At 37.1% G+C, this 19,536-nt stretch overlaps 1 protein-coding gene across 1 annotated transcript; it reads right to left on the bottom strand.

Moving 5' to 3' along the window:
• Window positions 1-11,943: 11,943 nt before the first annotated feature.
• Window positions 11,944-18,067, bottom strand: LOC131805548 (uncharacterized). Its single transcript, XM_059128825.1, has 2 exons — window positions 17,381-18,067; window positions 11,944-13,101 (listed from the first exon to the last, which is right to left on the bottom strand). The coding sequence occupies exons 1-2, from the start codon at window positions 18,065-18,067 to the stop codon at window positions 11,944-11,946; spliced, it is 1,845 nt and encodes a 614-aa protein (XP_058984808.1).
• Window positions 18,068-19,536: the final 1,469 nt, after the last annotated feature.

Raw genomic sequence — 19,536 nt, 5'->3', positions numbered from 1 at the left:
ATATAGGATTTTATGATCGTTTTGGTTATTCAAAATCTTGAACCTAATGTGGGGGAGGTACCAGAAGAAATGGTCCGAGCTCTACCATCTTTATGACATATCCTGTATTGATGGAAATATTGAGATGTGCCAGGTCTGAATGGGATCGAATGTTAATTTAGAGTTTTAAGAGCTCCATGGATATTCAAAATGTTGAGCCTTTGTGAGGGAGGTACCAGAAGGAGTGGTCCAATATATCCCATCCTCACAGCTGATCTTGTCCTTGTAAAAAAAATGGGATGTGTGTAATATGAAGAGTATCGCTTGTTTATTTCAGATTTTATAATCGTTTTGGATATTCAAAACTTTGAACCTTTGTGGAGGAGGTATCAGTAGGTATGGTCCGATCTCTACTATTTTTATCACACATCTTGTATTGATGGAAATATTGAGATGTGCCAGGTCTGATTCCATTCAGGATGTTCATTTAGCGTTTTATGAGCCCCATGGATATTCAAAATTTAAACCATTTTTGGGGAGGTACCAGAAAGAGTGTACCGATATATTCCATCTTCACATCAGTCCTTGGGTTAATAAAAATATTGTTATGTGTTGAATTTAAAGACAATCGGACTCTTACATAACATTTTATAAGAGTTACAATTAATCAAAATGTTGACCCTTTGTGGGGGAGGTACTTGATGGAGTGGACCCATATTCTCCATTTTCGCATCTGATGTAGCACTGATGCAAATATTGGGATTTGCAAAGTAACAGAAAAATCGGATAATCTTTTCTCTTTCTGTGCAATAAATTATTTTCTTTGAAAATGTTGACATTTTGTGGGAGAGGTATCCGAAGGAGTGGACCGATATTGCCCATATCCGAACTCGATCAAAGTTGGACAATAATATTACGATGTACCAGGTTTGGATCAAATCGGATACTCCCTTCAAGAGTTATCGTGCGTACCAGCAAGTAGACAGACGGACGGACATCGCCAGATCGACTCCAAATGTTCTGAATCGGATTTGGTGCAACGAGACCTAGGGTCTAAAATCGTTATTTCTATGAGCCACATATTGGCCGTATCAAATGATATATTCCCTCTCTAGCCATATGGCTAAGGGTATAATTACAGGGTTTAGAAAAAATCCTAAAAGTATGGGGAATATATTTTACATAGATAATTAGGATGGCCTATGCACACATATGACTAAAGGCTACAAGGCGACTGTTTACATTTTCGGACATTGAAATATTCTGTCAATTACAGTTTTGTATCTTCATGCCGAAGTCACAGTTTAAGCTTTAATCTATCTTAACCGGTGAGGAAAACAATCGAAAATATGATACTGAAAATATCCAAAAGGTCGGAAAAAAACATCCTGAAATTGAAGGTATCATTTCAGCTTGAATTTTTCCTTGAATATCTTTGAAGTATTCTATATTTTTTTAGTGAGCGCCATATTGATATCATTATTGGGAGTTGATTGTAAGACGTGCAATCTCCTGAGCATACTTTTAGGGGCGGATTTGCAAAGTGACTATATTTTAGTAGCAAAATGGGCATTTTATGAAACAAATTGAATCAGGCCTGGTCAGCTCGATATTTTGTTATCCTAAATGACAACATTTCCTTTTTCCCTCATATCACATTCAGGCCTTCAAATTTCATTTTGGAGACTTCATAAATTCTTTTAAAAAATAATTGACTCTCAAAAATCCACCAGGAATTTTTAAATGTTTTTTTTCCTGAAACAATGTTTCGTTTTCCCGGTATACATACGACCAGAGGCTACTAAATTCTTTTCCTATCATACCTTTTATTTCCAACTTCTTGGTGTGAGGTTTCTTACGCATGAACTAACAACAGGGCCGAGAATGAATGTTAAATTCTTTATCAAACAACATAAATATTATTTATAATTTTATCACTTGCGTTTCGCTTTTTTGTTCGCTTGTCATACTCGTGTTCCTCCTACTAACATCGTTTTCAGTTCCACAAAAAGGAACACTCATACATTCACACATGTGTGAATTACTATGGCTACAAAAGCAACACGGGATATATTACTTGGCCTTTAAGTTCAACTCCCCAAACATCTGTATTAAACATTTGCAAGTTTCCGCTCGGCGCTCGCCATGAACAGCGGCACTACCACCACCAGCAGCGGCAGCGGCAGCAGCCGCAGCTGTAGTTGTTTCCGGTTTCAAATACCACAGCAGATGTGTGTTAAACTTGTGTGGGTTTTTCTTTTTCCTCTTTTTTGGTATGAGGGTGGGGGGTTTCCCCTCACACACACTCACTCATACACATGTGTGCTCAAAGATGCAGAAAAAAAATTATGTCTAAAGGGAAACATTTTTATCGCAATTTTCCGCATTTTATTCTCTTTTTTCTCACATTTCCAAAGTTGCAGGAGGGGGGCAGGGGGTAGAGGAAAAGTGAAAGCAAGTCAACATTAAATAGAATATTAAACAAATGTTTGAAATTTCCATAACTTCCCATCCCCCTCCACAAGAAAAAAAAAGAAAAACAAAATACGCAACGGAACATTTGATGAGAAATTTTTGCCAGTACATCCTGAAATTCTCCACTCTTCTGCTTGACTTGAACAAATGTTATTAACAAGAATAATCATGATTTCATATAGCAAAAGCTAAAAGTTTAATAGCTATCATATCACATATCAACTTGCAGAGGGCGGGTGGAGATTCAATCGGGGGAGGGGGAGGGCCACGAACTTAGACTTAGATAAATGCAATATTGTCAGAATCATCCACATCCTCATCATCATCGCCATAGCTTCTCAAAGTCACACAGCCACAACCACCAGCCGTGCTGGACCGGCAAACACCATCATCGAAGGAAAACAAACATTTTTCCTCAAAGCAAAGCAAACAACACCAACAAAATTTGGCAAACAAAGATTGTTTTTCTTTTGTTGAGAACCACATTTTCTTTCTTTCTTCCGTTTTTGGCAAATCTTCATCCATCAATTTTGTGCAGCAACTTAAGGATATTATGTTACACATCTTCGGCGGAGAACAGTGGAAACCAAAGGAAGATATACAATTTGCCTTAAACATGGATGGGACACCCGAAGATTTAGTGGAGACACATTTTTCCAAAACAAAGGTTTGTGGAGACCAAATTTTCCATAGAAATGTTGGTGGAGACTAAGTTTTTCCATAGAAACCTTGGTGGAGACTAAGTTATTCTCTAGAATACTTGGTGGAGACTTAAAAAAACAAAGTGGAGACCTCAGTTTCCCATAGAAAACTTGGTGGAGACCTCAGTTTTCTATGGAAAACTTAGTGGAGACCTCAGTTCCCTATAGAAAACTTAGTGGAGACCTCAGTTTTCTATGGAAAACTTAGTGGAGACCTCGGTTTTCTATAGAAAACTTGGTGGAGACCTCGGTTTTCTATAGAAAATTTGGTGAAGACCTCAGTTTTCTATAGAAAACTTGGTGAAGACCTCGGGTTTCTATAGAAAACTTGGTGGAGACCTCTATAGAAAACTTAGTGGAGAACTCAGTTTTCTAAAGAAAACTTGGTGGAGACCTCATTTTCCTATGGAAAACTTAGTGGAGACCTCAGGTTTCTATAGAAAACTTGGTGGAGACCTCATTTTCCTATGGAAAACTTAGTGGAGAACTCAGTTTTCTAAAGAAAACTTGGTGGAGACATCGGTTTTCTATAGAAAACTTGATGGAGACCTCGGTTTTCTATAGAAAACTTGATGGAGACCTCAGTTTTCTATAGAAAACTTGGTGGAGACCTCTGTTTTTTATAGAAAACTTAGTGGAGAACTCAGTTTTCTAAAGAAAACTTGGTGGAGACCTCGGTTTTCTATAGAAAACTTGATGGAGACCTCGGTTTTCTATAGAAAACTTGATGGAGACCTCAGTTTTCTATAGAAAACTTAGTGGAGACCTCTGTTTTCTATAGAAAACTTGGTGGAGACCTCATTTTCCTATGGAAAACTTAGTGGAGACCTCAGGTTTCTATAGAAAACTTGGTGGAGACCTCATTTTCCTATGGAAAACTTAGTGGAGAACTCAGTTTTCTAAAGAAAACTTGGTGGAGACATCGGTTTTCTATAGAAAACTTGATGGAGACCTCGGTTTTCTATAGAAAACTTGATGGAGACCTCAGTTTTCTATAGAAAACTTAGTGGAGACCTCTGTTTTCTATAGAAAACTTGGTGGAGACCTCTGTTTTCTATAGAAAACTTGGTGGAGACCTCATTTTCCTATGGAAAACTTAGTGGAGACCTCAGGTTTCTATAGAAAACTTGGTGGAGACCTTTGTTTTCTATAGAAAACAAAGTGGAGACCTCCGTTTTCTATAGAAATCTTAATAGAAACTTCAGTTTTCTATAGAAAACTTAGTAGAGACTTCATTTTTCTATAGAAAACTTAGGATAGACCTCTTTTTTTAATAAATAATGCAGTGGAGACCTCATTTTTTTAATAAATAATGCAGTGGAAACCTCAGTTTTCAATAAATATTGTAGTGGATACGTCAGTTTTCTCTAGAAAATTTGGTCAGTTTTCTCTATAGAAAACTTAGTGGAGACCTTAATTTTCAAAAGCAAATTCTTGGAGAAATCATGGATAAATTCCTTTTCCATAAAAGCCCAGAGGACACCTAAGATTTCTTTGGGAAATCAAGCTTCTTTCCCCTAGGACATACTGTAACATTGGCTACTTATGAAATCTATCCTTGTACACAAAGCCAAACACATACACACATCAAACGCACTGAGTTCTACTCAAAATCCAATGCATATTTTATTGATGTGGGAAAAAGGCCGTCCGATAGCATTTTCAACAGATCATGTGTAAGAAATAAATAATGGCCAACCATCAAAGTTTAGCTGGAAAAAATACCTTCTTCCACTTCGTCCGCATAGCATAGAGGACCCCTCCTCTAAAATCACTTAAATCTTTCATTGCTCGCCACAAACTATTCACAAAGAGCACTGAAAAGAAATATTGGCAAAATTGAAAATAATTTTTTATGGTCAAACTTAGGCATTTGTGTTTTCAAATGGGGGTACTTTGTCAAATGCTTGACTCATGGAAAATTTATGAAAAAACAAACAAACAACTATTTGTTGGACTAAAAGCTGGATAAAGAAAATTCCACCTAATGAAAATTTAAGCAAGATGGTCATGAGTGAAATGGCCAAGAGATATATAAGTTCCATAGTTGTTTAATTTTCATTGCATACTTTTAGGAGCTTTCGGAGTCAGAGGGGGGGGGGGGGGGTTTGTTAACCCAAGCCCTTAAATTTTTAAATATTTTATGTTTCATATTTTAATCCGTGCATTTCATTGTTGTTGCGTTTTCAGCACCAACAATTGTAGGTGCAGTTGTTGCTGCTGTTGTTGTTGTTGTTTCGGCAGTGGCAACAGCAGCCACACTTGTTGACAACCACATCCTTTTCATTTCATAATTTACATCCTTATACACGTTCAAAATGTTCAACTAAATGCTCAAGCTTTCCGACCCAGCTCGCCCTCTGGCATTAACAACTGCATTTGGTTAACATTCATGCAATCTAACCTCACTCTCTCCGCCCTCTCTTTCGCTCTTTGTCTCCATGAGTATGCTTTTGTCGTTTTGGCTGTGTGAATGAGTTGGTGTGTGTGTGTGTGTGCATCTTTCATTAAAATTGTTCATTTGGTAAAGCAATTAATTTACAACTTAATTGCAACTATTGTCCTTGTTAGTGGCTTCGCAGCAGTCTTGAAAGGGATCTTCACAATTTTCCTCAGAAGGAATCGGAAAAAAAGAAATATTTATTGGTTTTGAGGTTAGGTGTCTTTGTTTATATTTCTTATCATGGGGAGAACAAGGTTTCCTATAAAAACCTCTGTAGAAATCTTGGTGGAGACCTCAGTTTTCTAAATAAAAATTGATGGAGACCTCAAGTTTCTATAGAAAAATTGGTGGAGACCACGGTTATCTTGGTGAAGTCCTTGGTTTTCTTTAGAAAACTTGGTGGAAACCTCGGTTTTCTATAGAAAATCTAGTGGAGACCTTAGTTTTCTATAGAAAACTAGGTGGAGACCTCGGTTTTCTATAGAAAATCTAGTGGAGACTTTAGTTTTCTATAGAAAACTTAGTGGAAGCCTTAATTTTCTATTGAAAATTAAGTGGAGACCTCAGTTTTCTATAGAAAATCTAGCGGAGACCTAAGTTTTCTATTGAAAACTTCGTGATAACCCCGGTTTTCTATAGAAAACTTAGTGGAGACCTCCGTTTTCTATAGAAAACTTGGTGGAGACCTTGGTTTTCTATAGAAAACTTGGTGGAGACCTTGGTTTTCTATAGAAAACTTGTTGGAGACCTCCATTTTCTATAGAAAACTTGGTGGAGACCTCGGTTTTCTATAAAAAACTTGGTGGAGACCTCGGTTTTCTATAAAAAAAAAAAACTTTGTGGAAACCTCTGTTTTCTATAGAAAACGTGGTGGAGACCTCGGTTTTCTATAGAAAACGTGGTGGAGACCTCGGTTTTCTACAGAAAACTTGGTGGAGACCTCAGTTTTCTATAGAAAACTTAGTAGAGACCTCGGTTCTCTATTGAAAACTTAGTGAAGACCTCGGTTTTCTATAGAAAACTTAGTGGAGACCTCGGTTTTCTATAGAAAACTTAGTGGAGACCTCGGTTTTCTATAGAAAACTTGGTGGAGACCTCGGTTTTCTACAGAAAACTTGGTGGAGACCTCGGGTTTCTATAGAAAATTTGGTGGACACCTCGGTTTTCTATAGAAAACTTGGTGGAGACCTCGGTTTTCTATAGAAAAATTGGTGGAGACCTCGATTTTCTATAGAAAACTTGGTGGAGACCTCGATTTTCTATAGAAAACTTAGTGGAGACCTCGGTTTTCTATAGAAAAATTGGTGGAGACCTCGATTTTCTATAGAAAACTTGGTGGAGACCTCGATTTTCTATAGAAAACTTAGTGGAGACCTCGGTTTTCTATAGAAAACTTGGTGGAGACCTCGGTTTTCTATAGAAAACTTGGTGGAGACCTCGGTTTTCTATAGATAACTTGGTGGAGACAACGGTTTTCTATAGAAAACTTCGTGGAGACCTCGGTTTTCTTTAGAAAACTTGGTGGAGACCTCAGTTTTCTATAGAAACATCTGTGAAAACCTCATTTTTCTATAGAAAACTTGGTGGAGACTTAGGTTTTCTATAAAAAACTTAGTGGAGACCTCGGTTTTCTATAGAAAACTTGGTGGAGACCTCGGTTTTCTATAGAAAACTTAGTGGAGACCTCGTTTTTCTATAGAAAACTTGGTGGAGACCTCGTTTTTCTATAGAAAACTTGGTTGAGACCTCGGTTTTCTATAGAAAACTTGGTGGAGACCTCGGTTTTCTGTAGAAAACTTGGTGGAGACCTCGGTTTTCTATAGAAAACTTGGTGGAGACCTCGGTTTTCTATAGAAAACTTGGCGGAGACCTCGGTATTCTATAGAAAAATTTGCGGCAACCTCATTTTTCTATAGAAAACTTGGTGGAGACTTCGGTTTTCTATAGAAACATCTGTGAAAACCTCATTTTTCTATAGAAAACTTGGTGGAGACTTCGGTTTTCTATAAAAAACTTAGTGGAGACCTCGGTTTTCTATAGAAAACTTGGTGGAGACCTCGGTTTTCTATAGAAAACTTAGTGGAGACCTCGTTTTTCCATGGAAAACTTGGTGGAGACCTCAGAAAACTTCGTGGAGACCTCGTTTTTCTATAGAAAACTTGGTGGAGATCTTGGTTTTCTATAGAAAACTTAGTGGAGACCTTAGTTTTCTATATAAAACTTGGTGGAGACCTTGGTTTTGGGTAGAATACATTGTGGAGACCAAGATTTTGCATAGAAATCATGGTGTAGGGCTTGGGTTTCCATAGAAAACTTTGTGGAGACTAAGGTCTTTTCCATTGAAAATTCCATAGAGACAGTTTTCATAATTTTTCATCCCGCCCCACCCTAATATCTGCATATGACCATTAAATTCCTTTCCTTAATCCGCATCCTGCATAATTTTTCATTAATTATGTTACTGTAATGCAATATTTGTAATATTGTTGGTGTTGTTGTTGTTGCTGCCACAATCAGTTGTAACAATTACTAGTGTTATACAGATGTTGTTGTTGTTGGTTTTGTTGTCGTCGTCCTTATTATGTTAAAACTTCAGAAATTGGTTTGAATGGATGCAGCACCACTGTCTGAAATGAGTGAAATGGAAGATGTGTATGTATGGATGCTAGTTTGCCACCCAACATGTTTTTGTTCTACAACAACAACAACTGCATCAGCAACAGCAGTTGTTGCAGCAGCAGCAGCTATTTGTTGCATGTTTATGTGTCCCTTAAGTACTTAATGGGATGTTAGTAATTTAATTAATTGTTGTAGTTGTTGTTGTTGTAGTTTTAAATGGTAATTTGCCACAAGTGCATTTAGTGGAACAAGATGAAGCCATTGCAGTTTCAGCTGCAGCAGCTGCAATTCGAAACAGAGGTCAGTAGTAATGCAATTGGCTGCCAAATGCTGTTAATAAATTTAATTTTTAAATTAGGTTGATGTCGTTTGAATTTAAAAGGTTATCCTTTAAACGAAAGAGAACTATCATTGAAGTATGTAGATCTATGGAGAGTACTGTGGTTCTAACTTCGAAGCCAAAAAAATTGATTTTAGCTAAGAATGGAAATATTATCTGACATAATTCCAAGAATCTGCTTACATTTTTTCAAGGATATGAATTTCATAGATTTGATCCTTAGTTCCTTGATTCCTTGGTATACTGAAGATATAAGAAAATATTGAAAATGCCATGGTCCCACTGAGATCCCTTTCAATCCTTGATGGAGTATGTACAATAAAAGCCACAGCTATTAAGCATACATACCAAACACCACCTTCCTCTGCCATTTTCTTACACTGAATCTTCAGCCTACTATACCTTTGCCTTCTTCGCCGAGGCACACATAATTGCGGCCATCATAGAATTGTGTTTAGGCATTCGTTTGGAAAATGGCTACAATTTGTTACCAAATGTTGCCATTTTCCACTTGAATACCACCACCAGTCAGTCCAGCTGCAAATGGTATGGGGCTGCAACAGTAACTTCATCAGCAGCCATTCACGACATAGAGAATCTAAGCCTTTTCGTCCTTAATTTTAGTGGCCTCACTGAGAGGTATCCTCACTCCCAGGTAGCTACTTTGGCAGGCCGAAAAGATGCAGCATCATTTGCTACTTCATTCTGGATTCAAACGTGAAAATGAAGGACACAAAAATAGACTGGCAATTCTTTACTTGTGTATGTGTGTGTATATGTGAATACATGTGTGAATGTGTGTGCCCTTAATGTAACGGCATATGCCTGCGCCGGGTAAGATATGTACTTACCTGTGCATTTGTGGATGATTGGACCAAGTGGAAATGGTATTGGTTGCATCTTTTGGATTTTTGTTGCACGAACTGGAATATCTTTTATGAATTCTTAATGTGACAAGTGAGATGTTGGCTTAAGAATCCCATATGTTGGGTAAAAATGTACAGAAGAACTTGGACATGGATGCAAGTCATAAACAATAGGCGGATGGGGGAAATAATTGTAGAAACACAGTTTTCTATAGGAAAACGTAATCTCCGCCAAATTTTCTACAGAAAACCGAGGTCTCCACGAAGTTATCTATGGAAAACAAAAGTCTCCAACAAGTTTTCTATAAAAATCAAGGGTTTCTACGAAGTTATCTATAAAAAACAAAGGTCTACACTAAGCTTTCTATAGAAAACGGAGGTCTCCATTAAGTTTTTTTTTTTTTTATAGAAAACCGAGGTCTCCACCAAGTTTTCTATAGAAAATCGAGGTCTCCACGAAAATTTCTAGAGAAAACCGAGGTATTTACGAAAATTTCTATAGATAATCGAGGTCTCCACCAAGTTTTCTATAGAAACCCGAGATCTCCACCAAGTTTTCTATAGAAAACGGAGGTCTCCACTAAGTTTTCTAAAGAAAACGGAGGTCTCCACTAAGTTTTCTATAGAAAACGGAGGTCTCCACTAAGTTTTCTATAGAAAACCGAGGTCTCCACTAAGTTTTCTATAGAAAACCGAGGTCTCCACTAAGTTTTCTATAGAAAACGGAGGTCTCCATCAAGTTTTCTATAGAAAACCGAGGTCTCCACGAAATTTTCTATAGAAAACCGAGGTCTTCACCAAGTTTTCTATAGAAAACCGAGGTCTCCGCCAAGTTTTCTATAGAAAACCGATGTCTCCATCAAGTTTTCTATAGAAAACTGAGGTCTCCACCAAGTTTTCTATAGAAACCCGAGGTCTCCACCAAGTTTTCTATAGAAAACCGAGGTCTCCACTTGATTTTCTTTAGAAAACCGAGGTCTCCACCAAGTTTTCTATAGAAAACAGAATGCCAAGGTCTGCACCAAGAATACAAAGGTCTCCACCAAGTTTTCTATGGAAAACAAAACCAAACCAACAAGTTTTCTACAGAAAACAAGGGTGTCCACTAAGTTTTCTAGGGAAAACAAAAGTCTCCGCGAAGTTTTACATAGAGAACAAAGGTCTCCAAGAAGTTTTATATAGAAAACCGAGGACTTCACCAAATTTTCTATAAAAAAACCGAAGTCTCCACCAAGCTTTCTATATAGAACTGGGGTCTCCACTAAGTTTTCTATATAAGACTGAGGTCTCCACCAAGTTTTCTATAGAAAACTGAGGTCTCTACTAAATTTTCTAGAGAAAACCGAGGTCTCCACTAAAATATCTATGGAAAATTGAGGTCTCCACTAAGTTTTCTATAGAAAACCGTGGTCTCCACAAAGTTTTCTATATAAAACTGAGGTCTCCACTAAGTTTTCTATATAAAACTGAGGTCTCCACCAAGTTTTCTATAGAAAACCGAGGTCTCCACCAAGTTTTCTACAGAAAACAGAGGTCTCCACTAAGTTTTCTATAGAAAACAGAGGTCTCCACTAAGTTTTCTATAGAAAACAGAGGTCTCCACTAAGTTTTCTATAGAAAACAGAGGTCTCCACTAAGTTTTCTATAGAAAACAGAGGTCTCCACTAAGTTTTCTATAGAAAATCGAGATGTCCACCAAGTTATCTATTAAAAACTGAGGTCTCCACCAAGTTTTCCATAGAAACCTCAGATCTCCGCTAAGTTTTCTGTAGAAACCTGAGGTCTCCACTAAGTTTTCTATAGAAAACTAAGGTTTTCACCAAGTTTTCTATAGAAAACTAAGGTCTCCACTAAGTTTTCTTCAGAAATCGCAGATTTCCACTAAGTTTTCTGTAGAAACTGAGGTCTCCACAAAGTTTTCTATAGAAATCCTATGTCTCCACCATGTTTTCTATAAAAATCCTTAGTCTCCACCACGTTTTCAATAGAAATCCTAAGTCTCCGCCAAATTTTCTATAGGCATCCCAAGTCTCCACCAAGTTTCCTATGAACAACCAAGATCTCCATCATGTTTCCCATGGAAAACTGTATTCTTCTTAAATTTGGAAATCCCCAAACTTCCCTCCCCACCCTCGTTTCTTCTCGTTTGCAATGAAATCCTTTTGAATGTCTTATTTTTCATTTGCTTTGCTTTCATGTTTGCCTCTTGTCCAAGACACCAAATGAACAATCAAGAAAATCTTAACATTCAGCACAAACACACACACACACACACAGTTACACACATATACACAATGATGGCCACACACACATTGCCAGCAAACTTGCAATTCTCCAAAAATCTCTCTGAAGTATTAAATAAACATTTGAAATGATAAATTAAATTTCATTTATTGCACACAAGAATGGAACTTAAATTACATTTCTCTACACCCGGCAGAATATAAATCTCAACGGATGTGGATGGTCTCATACGCCATCGCCATTTCCACTCCTTTCGCCCACTCCTTCACTTCTTTCTTAGTTTCTTCTTTGATGCAACCATAACTCCACAAGGAAACACACAATGGCGCCCAACATCATAAGGCCGTAAATGAGCAGCGGCTTCTGCAAATAGGTCCAATCGAAATATTGCCCAGGAATCTTGTCATTGTCCATGTAGTAGAGTAGTTTTAGGGAAATGGCATGATATATGCTGCGATCTTCCCACACTTTGAGCAGCCCACTTTCCTGGATGACAAAAAAGAATTTAATGAGGGCACTGTGAAAGGGGGAGTCCCATTGCATGGGGAATCTCAAGAAGTAGCTGGCCGTACACATGTCACTTACTGAGGCCAGCCGGAATTTGGGTTTCCACAACAGCTGCTGTTGTAGGTTCAATTTTCGCCATTCCATCGATGTGGCCACATAGGCATAGTTGGTGTTGAGTTTATTTTTATTCCTCGACGAAAATGTGTCATTGACCTGGAAAAGTCTGGGTCGTAGAACTGCTGGAAGTAGTTCACTGTCAAAATAGATTTCCTTTTCATAGCGATTTACCATTATCTGCAGGCCGGAACGTAGAAGATCCTCTGGGGTGTCAATTTGATCTCCGTACACCGTGGTGCTGAGCAGCGAGGTGAGGGAGGCACAAAATGTGCTCTCCACCAAAACATTCACGGTGACAACGAGGAGATGGAGGACCCTTAGCAATACTTTACGTTGTTGAAAACGCTGTGGCTCCATGGCCTGAAATAGTAACGTGCCAAAGGCATATATCACCCCCTCACCGAAATCAAAGGTCCTTAGACGTAGCAGCTCCACCAGAAAGAGACTCAACAACTCTAGGAATAGAATTCCCAAAATAGTTGGCTGCAGAGACCGATAAATATAATCGCTTGGATGAATTTCAGGGATAACCGGCACAATGATGCAGGCATTTGTGTACCCAATAGGATAACTACCCGAGGTCTCATTGGCATAAGGTAGCAGGCCGGAATATGGATGCACACCAATGTCGATGACTTTTAGGGCGGCCAGTAGCAGAGTTTCCTTGTGATATGAATAAAAGCTGACGTTGCAGTTGAGGACAACGTTGATGGTCCCATTCACATAATGGGTGAATTCGTGGAATATTCTCCCTGCCGTACCAGTGATGTAGGGATAGCTGATGTTGTTGTGATGTTGCTCATAGGGGGTCTGAAAGAATTAAATTTGAAGATAATTATGGGCAGAATTGGATATGGGATATATTAAGGGGTTTCTATTTGGGCTGTCCTGTGAAAAAATAAACTAGGGTGGCCTCTTGATCTCCTTTGAAGAAACGCTTTAGGGTTTGAAAAAGCTCTCCTTTGAAAAGAAGACCTCTTTTTATGAAAAGATTCTTACTTTGGGAAGATGGAATATAGGTTTTCTATGACTTTCATCTTCTCTTATGCTCTGAATTATCTATTGGAAGAAAATGAAGTTTGGTCTTGAAGATGGCCTTGGGTAGGCCTGGGCCGAAATTGTCAATCTATCTATACAAAAGAGTGGTGAAATAACTGACTGAGCTAAAATCAACGCCCAGACGATACAGCTGAAGCTAGAATCTTGAAATTTTGGACGTGGGTCAGTCTTGGTACGTAGGCGTGGGATAAGGCCGGGTTTTTGGAAGCTCGTACTATAAGGATACGGAAAGTACTAAAATGTACTACAAATGAAATGAGCTAGAATATAGAATAAGAGTCGCTGATGGAGTCCAGAGGGTTTTTTGCAAATTCGAACTTTCAGGTTACGTAAAATGGTACTAAACTTCTAAAATGGTACCATTTTATATTATGTGAACCTCTATCCGCTCAAACTCCTTAAAAACTTAAAATTTGGTATGAGAATCAAGGTTGGAAAGTAAGTTTGATACGTATGAAGGTTGTTTTGAAAATGTGTACTAAGCGTGCGAACTGTACCAAATGGTACTAAATTTGGAATAGTGAGGTTAAAGGTGAACCGATGGAGCTGGAATTTTGAAATTGTATATTGGGGTCCCTGTTGGAGATAGGTTCGCGATAAAGAGGTGGTTTTGGAAATGTGTACAACATGTGCACGAAAAGTACTAAATAGTACTATATTTGGTACAATTAGCTATTTCTGTAAACAGATAGTGCTCGTAGTTTGAAATTTTGTATAAGAATCGCTTTTTATGTGTAGCCTGGACAAATGGAGGTGTTTTTGGAAATGCGTCCTAGAATTGTACGAAAAGTACAAAATGGTACTAAATTTAATATTGGGTGAAGGGATAGCGCTGAAATACTCAAAATTGATATTGAGATCTTTGTTGTTGTCTGGAAGTAATGTATGGAGAAGGTTTTGGAAATGTGTACTATAATTGTTCGAAAAGTACTAAATAGTACTATATTTGGTACAATTTGGTATAGGGTGAACAGCCAGTGATTGAAATCTGAAATTTGGTATTAGGATCGCTGATTATGTTTAGACTGGATATATGGAGGTGTTTTCGGAAATGTGTACTATAATTGTACGAAAATTACTGAATGGTACTATATTTGATATTGGGTGAAGAATAGATTTGAATTTCGGAAATTAGATATTGAGGTCTCTGTTGGTATCTGGAATTAAGATGTGGAGGTTGTTTTGGAAATGTGTACTATAATTGTTCGAAAAGTACTAAATAGTACTATATTTGGTACAGTTTGGTTTTGGGTGAACAGGTAGTGATTGAAATCTGGAATATAGTATAAGGGTCGCTTTTTATATGTAGCCTGGATATATGGAGGTGGTTTTGGAAATGTGTACTATAATAGCTGGAAAAGTACTAATGGTACTAAATTGGTATTGGGAGAAGGCATAGATCTGTAATCCCAAAATGTTTTATTCAGGTCTCTATTAGTATCTAGGATTGAGTAGATAATGTTTTGGAAAAATGTACTATGATTGTACGAATAATACTAAATTGGACTAAATTTGGTACAATTCGTTATTTTGGTGACGCTGTCAATGTGTAGCCTGTACATATGGAGGTGATTTCACAAATGTATGCTAAAATTGTTCGAAAAGTACCAAATGGTACGAAATTTGGTATTGTGTGAAGGGATAGGACTGGAGTCCTTAAATTTGATATTAAGGTCTCTGTTGGTATCTGGAATTGTTATAGGGTGGTGGTTTTGTAAATTTGTACCATAATTGTACGATAAGCACTAAATGGTGTTAAATAGTACTAAATTTGGTATTGGTTGTCAGGATATAGCTGAAATCCTGGAATTTGATACAGATGTCACTGTTGGGGTCTGTATATTAAGATATGGAGGTGGTTTTGGGAATGTGTATTATAATTGTACGAAAAGTACTAAATGGTACTAAATTTGTTATTGGGTGAAGGGATAGGACTGGGGTCGTCAAATTTAATATTAAGGTGTCTGATGGTATCTATAATTGAGATATGGAGGTGGTTTTGGAAATTTGTACCAAAACTGTACGAAAAGTACAAAATGGTTCTAAATTTACTATTGGGTGAAGGGATAGGGCTGGAATCCCGAAATTTCATACCGAGGTCTGTGTTTGTATCTGAAATAGAGATTTGGAGGTGGTTTTGGAACTGTGTACTATAATTGTACGAAAAGTACTAAATGGTACTAAATTTTGTATTGGATGAAGGGATGGGCTGGAATCTCTGAAATAGAGATCTGGAGGTGGTTTTGGAGCTGTGTACTATAATTGTACGAAAAGTACTAAATGGCACTGAATAATACTAAATTGATTATTGGTTGTCAAGATAGAGCAGAAATCCTGAAATTCTGTTGGGTCTGTTATTTCTATATTTATACGAAAAGTACTAAATTTGGTGAGAAGATAGGGCTGGAATCCCGACATTTGATATTGAGGTCTGTGTTTGAATCTGGAATGGTGATCTGGAGGTGATTTTGGAACTGCATACTATAATTGTACAAAACGTACTAAATTTGAACTGTTGAGTGAATGGATAGAGCAGGATTCCAGAATTTTGATATTGAGGTTTCTGTTGGTATCTGAAATGGAGATATGGAGATGGTTTTAGAAATGTGTACTATATTCGTACGAAGAGTACGAAATAGTACTACTTTTTGGGGGAAATTAAAGAATTAAAATCCTGAAATTTGATACAGATGTCAATGTTGGTGCAGATATAGAGGTGGTTTTTGAAATGTGTACTATAATTGCTTAAAAAGTACTAAGTAGCATTATATTGGCCATTGGGTGAAGCAAAAGAGCTGAAATCCCATTTGGTATTGAGGTCTCTGTTAGTATCTGGTGTTGAGATCTTGAGGTGGTTTTACAAATTTTCTAAAATTGATGTACGATGAAGGGTTAGAGCTGAAATTCTGAAATCTGATATTGAGGTCACTGTTGATTTCTAGAGCTTACATATGGAGGCGTGGAAATAGTTTTGGTCAAAAAAATGGATTTATGTCCACTGTGCAATGGTTTACTAATATCCTCCTCGGAAACCTTCAAAATAGAAAATTTTGAAGACTTTTCGAAAAAGAAGAAAAACATTTTCCAAATATTCTTTCCGAAAAAGAAAAAAACTGGAATAGTACATAAACCCTGAATACTTCGTTATGAAGTTTTAATTAAAAAAAAATGTAAAATTTCGCAGATCGTGAGTTTTCAGTACTAAAAGGCCCAGCACGAACTATCGGAATAAATCTAAAACTTTAAGGTGGACTTTCCGTTGCCGAAGTAGCGGTCACTTGCTAGTGTTTATATATTTTTTCACCATCTACTAAAAATCCATTTATTATTCTCTTAATTGAAAAGGTTACATTCATATAACCGCCATCAATTCCATAGTAAAACTTGAGGGAATTTCTGGACGTTGGGAATATCGGAATTTCTTGCCTTCCATTTAGATAACATATCTTTGTTCTTTTTCCTTCCATAAAATCTCCCATCCTTAGGAATAAGTTTTACTATGGAATGAATGGGTGTTATATGAATTTTACCTTCTCAACTCGGAGAATACCACATCTGTGGGTCCAATTTGTAAAACCTATCAGGTCAATTTGCCCCATTTGACTGTAATTTGACATTTCGCGGCCTCACATTATATTCCATTTAGTTTTAAATATCTCCAAGGATTTTAGTATGTTTTTCGGACAGATTCTACTTTAGAAAAAAACATATTAGGGTCACAATTTGTTAGGGGTCTAATATAATTCACTATCACAATAGCTTTCGAAACGTATGATTATTTTTGTAAATATGAATCATACGACATCCCCCCTGTCTTAAATTTATATTACTCATACGATCCAGTGTCCTCTATAAGGGAGGAAAGTATGATTATTATTTGTTATATGACTCATACGACCTCCCCCCTAAGTCTTAAATTAGAATTACTCATACGATTCATATTTCGTATATGACTCATACGACCTCTATAGTCTTAAATTAATACCTCTTATAAGCCCCAAAATTCTCCATAATGAAAAAAAAAACTTACCAAAAACACACTCGGCGGATTCATAAATATGGGTGTATCAAAGATATAACCTCTCGTATCGTTGATATATTCCAATATAAAATCCATTCGATTATCAAACAAAATCTCCTCCACTTCTTCAAATGCCAGCCGGGGGAATGGAGAATAACGAAAAATCTTTAAATCCTCAGTGGTGCCATTATCATGGAATATTATCAATACCACATTGATAATATTGAAGGCCCAACAATTTTCAAAGAAATCCTTTATTGCACGAGAATCGGGTATGGTCTCTGTTTTCAAAATCACCATCATGGCGGTGAAATGTAAATCTGTCAACGTTTCACTGGCCACCCTTAGTAGGGGGTCTCGTAGTTGACGAATATAGATGAAAACCAAATTATTCAAACCCAACTGGTGTTTAAAACGAACTCTGCGTTCCATGCCCCATATGATGAGGGGTATTTGTAGTTCTCTCATTAGATATTGTGGTAAATTTGTTTCACCAATTGCCGATTCCGAGGATTGGGAGCAGTTCTCACAAAATATTAAAAAGGTGTCGAAGTTGTGCCTCTCATAGAGGAATTGGGTATAGCTGGAGATGAAATCAATATTTTTTTGATTATTTTCCGAAGACAATGGAATTTCACAAGCCGCACTGGCCTTTAGAGAATGGATGAGAATTATTAACAAAGCCACTGGTTCCATTTAAATTTTTGTGGCTGCCTTTTTTCCGAAGCAATAGCTAAACGTTTGATTTCCTCCACCGGTATTGTTGCCCTATTTTAAACGCTTGTGTTTTGTTTTTCGCTCCCCCTCCGAAAAAAGGCGATTTGTAAAGGGCACCATTATTCGAAATGATTGGCAAATATTTGTCAAATATTGCAATTGTTGTTACAATGACAGTTTTTTTCCATTACTCCCGCGATGATGAATGGGAAATGGAAAATGAAAATTTTGTGCCATAGATTCATTTTGAATTTGCCACGGGGATTTAAAAGTTCGAAATATTGGCAGACCGGCTAAAGCGAGGGAAATTTGTTAACAATATTAGGCAATTGATGGATTATCAACCTTTAAATGATTGATGGTTGATTTATGAAACCCAAAATCGAAAAATGCCTCTAATTGTGGCCGTAGCACATAATATGGTGCATACTTTTAGGCGTATGTTGAGTAAAATACAAATCTATCTTCCCTTTGTATTAAATTCATCCTTTGCATTCTTAAAGCAGCAGTAAAATTCAAAAACCACCCTCCCTCAACTTGAGAACTCCACATATATACATCCTATCAAGCCCCCCCTCTCATTAGTAAGTAACTCCAACTAAATAAGACACAAGTAATTTGGCATTACAGCACCAATTACATAAATTATAAATATATGTATTACACGTGAAGCGTGTCGGAACAGGTAAAAAGGGGAAATTAGAGGGCAAAATGATGTTCCACTTTAAGTTTGTTTTTTTTTTAATAGAAATTAAATTTTTCACTCCCCTATCACACACACACACACATACACTTACGTTTGAATGCATAAAATGCCATTAAATCAAGTAAATTTATAGTCTCCTTACATCCAGACCCCACTACCTCCTGCCGGCGCCCGCAGGCATAGAGATATCCAACGAAGAAAAAAAAATGGTGGCACACATATTTCGCCCAAGGATCTAAACGTGTTTGGCATTGTGTTCGAGTCGTTGTTGCTGGAATGTTTTCGAGGGTTTTGCCTTTTCCGGTTTCCTGTTTTCTTTCGCACTTTTTTGAATAGTAAAGGAATCCTCGTGTCTTTTTTTTTGCAAAGCTCGGAAAGCGGTGTAAAATACCAGGCAAATGTAACACTTGTAAGAAACATGGAAACATAGGGTGGAGGGGAGTAAATATGTATATTTTTGGTAAAAATGAAAAGAAAAAAATCCTCAAAAAGGGCGTAATGGGAAAATTAAAAAAATATAATTATTATAGCAAAGGAGGTAAATTATATAAGAACCTTTACAAATTGGGAGCCAAAGATGATTTATTTTCTAACTTAAAAGTAGTATCTTTTCAAAAAACGCCACTGAACCTAATATTTTTGGTAAAAAAGAAAAAAAAAATCAAAAAGGGGGGTTATGGGAATAGTAAAAAAATATAATTATTATAGCGGAGGATGTAAATTATATTAAACCCTTTACAAA

This window comes from Musca domestica, unplaced genomic scaffold, assembly GCF_030504385.1.
Source record: "Musca domestica strain aabys unplaced genomic scaffold, Musca_domestica.polishedcontigs.V.1.1 58, whole genome shotgun sequence".
NCBI classification, from domain to species: domain Eukaryota; kingdom Metazoa; phylum Arthropoda; class Insecta; order Diptera; family Muscidae; genus Musca; species Musca domestica.
This window is presented reverse-complemented; position numbering and strand designations above follow the sequence as displayed.